The sequence below is a fragment of the Lolium perenne genome, chromosome 1 (assembly GCF_019359855.2).
Source record: "Lolium perenne isolate Kyuss_39 chromosome 1, Kyuss_2.0, whole genome shotgun sequence".
Classification (NCBI taxonomy): domain Eukaryota; kingdom Viridiplantae; phylum Streptophyta; class Magnoliopsida; order Poales; family Poaceae; genus Lolium; species Lolium perenne.
Genome location: NC_067244.2, coordinates 70,515,184 through 70,523,992, shown reverse-complemented (window position 1 = coordinate 70,523,992; position 8,809 = coordinate 70,515,184). Strand labels below are relative to the sequence as shown.

The 8,809-nt window shown below is 52.3% G+C and overlaps 1 protein-coding gene across 1 annotated transcript in view; it reads left to right on the top strand.

Moving 5' to 3' along the window:
- Positions 1-365: 365 nt before the first annotated feature.
- The window catches only part of LOC127343959 (uncharacterized), a 120,377-nt gene continuing 111,933 nt past the window's right edge, over positions 366-8,809 (top strand). Inside the window, exons 1-5 of the mRNA XM_071822218.1 lie at positions 366-1,068; positions 1,148-1,336; positions 1,416-1,624; positions 3,135-3,490; positions 3,676-3,958. Coding sequence (XP_071678319.1) covers positions 469-1,068; positions 1,148-1,336; positions 1,416-1,624; positions 3,135-3,490; positions 3,676-3,958 — 1,637 coding nt within the window. The 5' untranslated portion in view covers positions 366-468. The remainder of the gene's footprint in view (positions 1,069-1,147; positions 1,337-1,415; positions 1,625-3,134; positions 3,491-3,675; positions 3,959-8,809) is intronic.

Below are 8,809 nucleotides of genomic sequence, written 5' to 3'. Positions count from 1 at the left end.
GAATCTACGGCCTCAGATCCAATGGAAACCGATTCCGGCAGCCAGCAGGAATCCGGTAACCCCCAAGAGTCCGGCGGCAACCTAGAATCCGGTAGCTTTAGCCAAGCTTCCGGTAGCCAAGAGGCCAGCAGCTCTGGCCAAGCCTCTAGCAGCTCCAGCCAATCTTCCGGCGAGGAGCCTTCCCCACCCACTCGCGGAGCCTGGATGGGCTCCAACGTTACTGAGTTCGAGATTGATTGGCTGTACCGGTCTCGAAGGATTCCGGAAGGAGTTTCCTGTCGGATTCCGGATGACGAGATCGAACCGGATCCGGAAGACGACGAGTTTGTTGTTTTTCTTGCTCACTTTGAGCGTGGCTTCGGCCTTCCTGCCTCTACTTTTTTCCGGGATTTCCTGGATTTCTACGATCTCCAACCTCACCACCTTCCTGGCAACGCCCTTTTCTATCTTTCTTGTTATGCCACCTTCATGGAGGCTTACATCGGCATTCGTCCCACTCGTGAGACGTTTGCCCGTTTCTTCAACCTGCGGATCAACTCCGTCCAGGGCAAGGAGATCCCCAAGCCCAAGCCGCCCGTGCAGTGCGGCTCCTGCATCGTCGGCTCCCGCCAAGGGAGCACTTTTCTTAAGCTTTCCGGCCTCGAGTCTTGCCGCACCTGGCAAGGAACTTTCTTTTACGTGAAGAACACCGGCCGCGCTGATCGCATCAATCTTCCTCCATATCGAGCGGGGCCCCCCAGTAGAACCAACTGGAGCTACAACCCAAGGACGGAACACGCCGAAACCAACCGGGTAGTGCGTTTCTTGGCCTCTCTGAAGAAGGAGACCAACATCTGTTCTGACGATATCATCCGGACTTTCATATCGCGCCGGGTGCTTCCTCTGAAGCGCCGCGCACATAGGATGAGCGAGATGTATGGCCCAGGCGATCCTACCAAGATCACAGGCCGCGCTCTCAGCAAGAAAGACGTTGTTCTCAAGGCCAAGCAGATTTGTCAAACTGCTATGCCTTTTGCGTGGGAATGGGGCCTCCTTCCCCTCAGTTTCTCTAACCGTCCGACCCAAGAAGTAAGAGATTGCGCAATTTGGGGTTGTCTTTGCCGGTAAGTTTCTGCTTTTGCTAACCATCTTTTTTACCTTGTTTCAGGCCAGGGACCGCTTCCCCTCTATCCAGGCAGAGCCGCGAGGACCTCTCCGGAAGCGTGCCTTTGACTCCTTCGACCCGGATCCCTACATCTTTTGGAAGGATCTGAAGATGGGGAAGACTCCGGCTGCGCGCCTTGGCCGGGACCCGCCGGAGCCCACCGGAAATCCGGAGGAGCTGGTTGTGCTCGAGGTATTTTCTTTTCCGGCTTCTTATACTTTGCCATTATCGCTTTCTTGCGAATTGCTTCTTAGCCATATCCAACTCACAGATCCACGAGCGCGTGCCGCCCCTGCGCGCCGAGGCCGGCACTGAGTTTGTGGACAAACTCATGGCCCAGGGCCAGAAGAACAAGCAGCCGGCATCTACTGCCGGCTCCAGCCATGCTCCTCCCTCCAAGCGCTTCCGGACGGAGCCCGTGGGGGAGAAAGAAGTGGGCGTGCGCCGCTACGGGCGCAAAGCGATGCCAACCGCTTCCGGGTAATTTCATTTTCCGACTTGCCTCCTTTTTTGCTAAGTTCTTTTTCCGGTTGCTTCTTCTCAACCACTTGTCTTTTTTCTTTTTCTCAGCCCCGCTCTCAAGCTTGGCCCAAGGCCATCGGGCTCTGAGGGATCCGCAAGGACCTCAACCCCTCCTCCTCGTTCAAGCCCGGCACCATCTGGTGCCGCTCACCTCTGCCTCCCTTTCGGGGGCACAACAAAGTCGGGCGTGCGGCCCCTTCACATCGGATCACCGCACGGAGGAGGATCTTTCCTTCCTCCCGGAACACCAAGACACCGGCGCCAGCAACACCGGCGCCGGAGAAGAAGAAGCTGCCGGGCGGGCGGAGCCTTTTGCTCCTCCCGTCCTCGAAAAGACAACCTCCGCGCCGGAATCTTCCGCGCCGGAAGGCTCCAAGACGGGTGACGCTCCTAGCGCTCCCCCTTCTCCACGCACCATCCTCATGCCTCCGCCTGAGGCTCCTCGCGCCCAGCCCTCCAAGGCCGCTCCTGGCGCGCCGCCGGCTAAGACTTCCGGGGCCTCTTCTACCGCGCCGCCGCCCAAGCCCTCCAAGCTCATCAAGGGGAAGGCGACGGCCTCCAGCGCCCCTTCGGGCGGCCAGCAGCCCTTGGTGCTGCACGTCTCCAAGGCTGCCAAAAGCGCCAGCATGAAGGCCACCGGCCTCCTCGGCCGCATTACGGAGTTCCAGCGCCAAGGCCGGGACCTGGGGCACCTCCTGCCGTATGCCCAAAAGTGGAACGCCGCGGACATCACTCCGGCGACCCGCGGCATGGGCAAGGATCGGCTGCCGGCACCTGATCCCGTCGGGGATCGGTGTTCTGAGGAGCACTTCATGCGGCTCCGGGCTGCCGTAAAAGAGCTTGACAGCGCGTGGTACGATTCCACGAACAATCTGACGGTATGTTCTATTAACTTTCAACCTTTGCCGGTTTCTTCGTTTCCGGTTCTGCTTTATCTTTTCCTTAGTTTCATGCCGGTTTCTCTCTTGTCTATCTTCCCAGTCCCCGAGTTTTGTGGTGAGAGCGCAGCTCTTAGCGCAAAACTTAACTTAAGTTTTTAGCGCAAAACCGGCACTGCCAGTCCCCGAGTTTCGGGTTAAACATCTTCTTCTTAACACATAATTTACCTTAGAAATGCGCAAAACCGGCACTGCCAGTCCCCGAGTTTCGGGTTAAGACTTTGGTTCTTAGCACAAAATTTTACCTTATTTCTTCTTTTTCTTGAACAGGTCACCGCTGACACTCGGAAGGCCCTCTTCGAGGAGCTTTTATGGGAGCACCGGGAGCTCGCTGAGGCACATGACAAGTGCCAAGGTAAGTTTTTCGTTTCACCGGCATCTTTGCTACCGGAAACCTCTTTTCCTTGTGATATTTACAATTTCTGTTCAACAGTGATCCCGGAAGCTTCCATCGATGCTCTCAAGGAGCAGCTCGCCACGGCCCAACGTACTATTTTTTCCTTTCTCCTTTGAACTTGGTTTCTTTTCAGTTTTACTAGTGTAGCCTTGCTAACACTCATTTTTCCGGTTACAGGGGAGAAGGACGAGCTCAACCGGCAGCACCAGGATGAGCTGAACGCCCTCAAGACCAGCTACCAGGATCTCAAGTCTCAGCTGATTCAGCTGGGGCTCGATCACGCCAAGGCCCTCAAAGCCGCTGAAGTGAGCGCAGCGGCCAAGTTGGACGAGGCTCTGGAGGATGCTTCCAATGCCACTGTGGTGTTGCGGGCAGAGCTGGAGGAGATGGCCAAGGCCCGGAAGGGCGCCGAGGAGAAGGCCGCGCGGCTGGAGGAGGAGCGTAAAGAGTGCGATCAGCTGATCCTGCAGACCGATACACTTGCCCTCCGTAAGTTGTTTTCTTTTACATTTTGACTACTGCATACGAGCCTTTTTTCTTTCTACCCCATTCTCTTTCCGTTATCTTTCATTCCGGACTCTTTTCCTTCCGGTCTCTTTTTCTTCCGGACTCTTCTCCTTCCGGTCTCTTTTCTTCCGGACTCTTTTCCTTAAACTTTTTCTTTCTTTGCATAGGCCTCTTTCCGGACTCGCAGAGGTACGCTGTCAAGAAGGTCGATGCGCAACGCAAGGACAAAGGCCAAGCGGATCTTACTGTGCCATGGACGCCGAAGGACCATCTGGTCGCGCTTAACGCGCGGGTGTCCCATATGCGCTGCATAGACCGCAATCTTTCGGACATCCCTGATGTAGCTACCCAGCTATACAGGACTTTGTGGCCTGGCGAGGCGGTGCCGGACACCTTCTCCCTCATCAGCGACCGTCTGAAAGGTGCCGGCAAGAGGATCCGCGAGTGGCAGTGCTCTGCTGCCCGTGCTGGAGCGGACTCCGCCCTCCGCGTCGCCTGCTCCTGGTACCCGGAGCTCAACCTGGACGCACTTACCGGTGTGCGCGAAGGTGCAGAAACGGATCTGGACCCGATCCTCTCCGCCAAGCGGCAGGATCGCGCGCGTGCCGCATCGCGGAGTATGCCGACATGCGCACCTTCATCCCTCCCCCTCCCGGCGTCACGGATTATCTCGACGAGGAGGAGGATGAAGCCGAAGAAGAGGTCTGGCGATGCCGGTGCCGGCGATGCTCCTCCGGAAGCCCCTGCTGCATGATGATTTCCTTTGAAGTGTTTGCTCATTATATCTGTTGGTCCTGTTGCTTTAAGACAATATCTGTTAAATTCGGCCCCGGAATGCCGGGGCTTATGATGTAAAACTTAAGTTTGCCTGTGGTTGTGCTACAACATTTCCTGCCGGTAAGTTATACCGGTAGCTAAGTACTTATGAGTTTGCCTTAACATATTTTGCTTTTGGTTCCGCTTTTATCCTGCACTGCAAAGATTTCTCAATTGCTTCCGCATCCAATTTGATGCATACTTGGTTCTTTTGCCTTGGCTCTGCCTGCCTTCTCTGGGCGTTCTTTGGCGTATGAGCACGAGGTTCTTTCACCAAACAAGCATCTTCTTGAACTTAGAAATAACTTTGAAATTTTGCAAAAAACCGGTTTAACCGGGGTTAGTTAAATTTTTCAGATTGTTCTTTCCTGCTCTCCCTTTTCGCAGTTCATGTGCTTATCCCCTACCGGTTTATCTTGCTTGCCATGAAGCCGGTTTGCGGACAGCAGCAGAGTCGAAGACTCCGGTAGGATTTAGCACACTACTAAACCGGAAAGAAAAAACATTCAATAAGCAACCGGTGAACTGAAAAAATAGACAAGTTACATGCAACTTAAGTTGGGGTAGTCCCCGAGATTCACTCAAGGTTCCGGCATCTTTTATTCATAGCATATAAGGTACAAAAAGGAACTTCTTACACCACCACTTCAAGAGTAGAAAGGACGCAGCAGAGCTACGTTCCATGGACGCTGCTCTCCTCGCCGGACTGTCCGCCTTTCCTTTCTTCCATTCCTGTGCATCTATCAAGTAGTATGCATCATTGTGAAGCACCTTGCTTACAATGAAGGGACCTTCCACGGTGGCAAAAGCTTATGCCGGCCTTCGGTCTGCGCTGCACCGTGCGAAGTACAAGATCTCCTTCCCGGAAAACTCTTGGGTTAACCTTCCGGTTATGATAGCGTCTTAGGTTTTGCTGGTAAATGGCTGTTCTTGCCAAAGCCAGCTCTCTTGCTTCTTCTAGCAAGTCCACATCGTTTTCTCTGGCCTCTTTGACCTCTTGCTCAGTATAGAGCTGTACCCTTGGTGAATCATGGATGATATCGGTTGGTATCACCGCTTCGCTCCATAAACCATGAAGAAGGGAGTGTATCCGGTGAGACCGGTTTGGAGTTGTTCTTATACTCCACAAGATCGATGGTAGCTCATCGAGCCAACATCCCTGACTTTTCCACCGCATCAATGAGTCTAGGCTTGATACCGGAAAGCACCAAGGCATTCATTCTTTCTACTTGGCCATTGCCCCGTGGATGTGCCATCGAGCACAAATCCAACCGGATGTTCTTTTCTTCACGTAACCTTTTGAACTCACCTTGAGCAAAGTTGGTTCCGTTATCGGTGATGATCTTTGTGCGGGTATCCATACCGCAAAATGACATCTTTCAAGAATTTCACAGCTGTATGCCCATCACACTTTGCGATAGGTTTTACTTCCAGCCACTTGGTGAACTTATCCACCATGACCAAGATGTGAGTCATGTCGCTTCTTGCGCTTTGAATGGTCCAACCATGTCAAGGCACCAAACAGCGAATGGCCATGTTAGCGGTATTGTTTTTAAACCGGATCTGCTGGGGTATGATTTTGCTTGGCGTACCTCGGCAGCCGTTGCATTTTCTTACCAAATCCTCGGCGTCCTCCAAAGCAAGGCCAATAGAACCCATGACGGAAAACTTTTGCTACCAAAGCCCTTGATGAAGCATGATGCCCACATTCTCCTTGGTGAATTTCCTCAAGCATTTCTTTTCCTTCCTCCGGTTCCACACATCTTTGAAGGACACCGGTAACGCTTCTCTTGTACACCTCACCATTGATGAATGTGTAAGCTTTGGACCTTCTTTGTATCCTCCTTGATCCATTTTCGTCGGTAGGCAAAGTGCCGCTGATCAGGAATTCCTTAATAGGTTTAACCCATGATGGTATTTCTCGAACCAAAAACACCGGTGCATCTATCTCCATGCTATCTGCCAAAGATCGTTTCTTCCGTATGGGTACAGCAGTCCCGAGCCTACGGGAGCAGTCCCCGAGCTTGCCGGAGCAGTCCCGGGTTCCCTTCATCGATATCCATGGGTACTACGTGTGACTCGGTACAAAAATTGATTCTGATTCCGGGCTCGGCTTGATCGATGGCACTCTTAGGTGAGCCAAAGCTATTCCGGAGGAATTTCTTGCCTAGATGAGCCCAACTTGGACAAAGCATCCGCGGCTTCATTTTCTGCTCGCGGCACATGGTGAAACTCACATCCTTCGAAGAATCCGGCAATCTTTTGCACGTGAAACCGGTACGAGGCCATGTTGGCGTCTTTTGCATCCCAATCTCCCGAGCACCGCTGTACCACAAGTTCTGAATCGCCATAGCAAATTATCCGGTGTTCACCGATTTCTTTTGCGACCTTAAGCCCATGGATCAAAGCTTCATATTAAGCGACATTGTTCGATGCCCTTAAATGTACTTGCAAAACATACCTGAGGTGGTCTCCTGTTGGTGAAGAAAGCACCACAACCGCACCTAGACCTAACTTTAGCTTAGATACAACAAAGTGCATCTTCCAGTATTCTATCCTCTGATCCGGCGGTTTGTATTGCATCTCCGCCCAATCAACAAGGAAATCAGCCAAAGCCTGTGATTTTATGGCATCTCTTCTTTCATATACCGCACGTACGGTGATATCCGGATCGCCCATTTTGCAATCCGGCCGCTGGCATCTTTGTTGCACATGATGTCGGAAATTGGTGCTTCACTCACCACCTTCATGGGGTGTTCCTCAAAGTAGTGCTTGAGTTTTGTGGCGGCCATGTACACGCCATAAGCCATTTTCTGGAAGTGAGGGTAGTTTTGTTTTGAGAGGGATAGCACCTCGCTCAAGTAGTATACCGGCCTACGGACGGTTTTCTTCCTCTTCTCTTTCAACCACAACCACTACACTCACAACCCGGTTTGTTGCTGCTATGTATAACAGCATAGGCTCCCTTTCTAGAGGTGAAGCCAAGATCGGGTGCTGTGGCTAGCATCGTTTTTAGCTCCTTAAACGCTGCGTCTGCTGAGGGGTCCGTACGAACGTGTCAGATTTCTTCATGAGAGCATAGAGTGGCAGAGCTTTTTCTCCCAATCTGCTTACAAACCGGCTCAGCGATGCCAAGCTTCCGGTAAACTTTTGCACATCTTTTAACTCTCGAGGGATAGCCATTCTTTCTATCGCCCGGATCTTTACCGGATTAACCTCTATGCCCCGGCTTGAAACCAGGAAACCGAGCAGCTTGCCGGCGGGGACACCAAAGGTACATTTTGCCGGATTGAGTTTCATCCGGAACCGCCTTAGGTTATCGAATGTTTGCCGGATGTCATCGATTAAAGTGTTTTTTACCTTAGTTTTTATCACGATGTCATCCACATAGACTTGCACATTTTTTCCAATTTGATCAAACAAGCATTTTTGCATACAATAGCTGGTACGTTGCACCGGCGTTGCGCAACCCAAAAGGCATAGTGACATAGCACTAAGCCCCGTGCGGGGTAATGAACGCAGTTTTTATTTGATCTTCCATTTTTAAGGGAATTTGGTGGAAACCGGAATAGGCATCCAGGAAGGACAACAACTCACACCCAGCAGTTGAATCAATCACTTGATCGATTCGTGGCAAAGGAAAAGGATCTCTTGGGCAAGCCTTGTTCAGGTTGGTGTAGTCGACGCACATGCGCCACACCTTCGGAATTTTTGCCTCCAGGTTCTCATCTTTCTTCTTTTCAACCATTACCGGATTGGCCAGCCACTCTGTGTGCGTGACCTCCACAATGAATCCGGCAACAAGCAGCTTGGTTACTTCTTCTCCTATGATCTTTCTTCTCGTCTTCAGCGAACCGACGCAGCTGGTTGCCGCACCGGCTTGGCATCTTTCCGGACGTTTAGAGAGTGCTCAGCCAGCTCCCTCGGAACACCTACCAAATCATCAGTTGACCAGGCAAAGATATTCCGATTCTCACGGAGGAAGCTGACGAGCGCGCTTTCCTATGCTTGATCAAGGCCGGCGCCGATACGAACGGTGCGCTCTGGGTAAGCCGGATCCAGCACAATGTTCTTTGTTTCATTGGTTGGCTTGAATGCCGGTGTGCCCATGTTTTCACTCATTGCCGCCAAACTTATTTGTGAGGAATGAGCCAGCGCAACAATTGTCTCGCATTCTTTTCTTTTCCTCCGCGATCACCAGCGATTCTCGCTAGGTTTGATCCGGCAGATGCGATTTCAGTGAGATCTTATAGTTTCCCACCACAGTCAATGGCCCACGAGGTGCCGGCATCTTCATCTTGAGGTAAGCCGTATGAGTGGTGGCCATGAAAGCAGCCAACGCCGGTCTCCCCAGCAATGCATGGTAGGGACCGTCCGGATCCACCACCTCAAACTCCGGATTTTCCACCCGGCAATTGTCACGTCCTCCAAATGCCACGTCCACCCGAACTTTTCCTATCGGGCACAGACAAGCCAGGGACGATC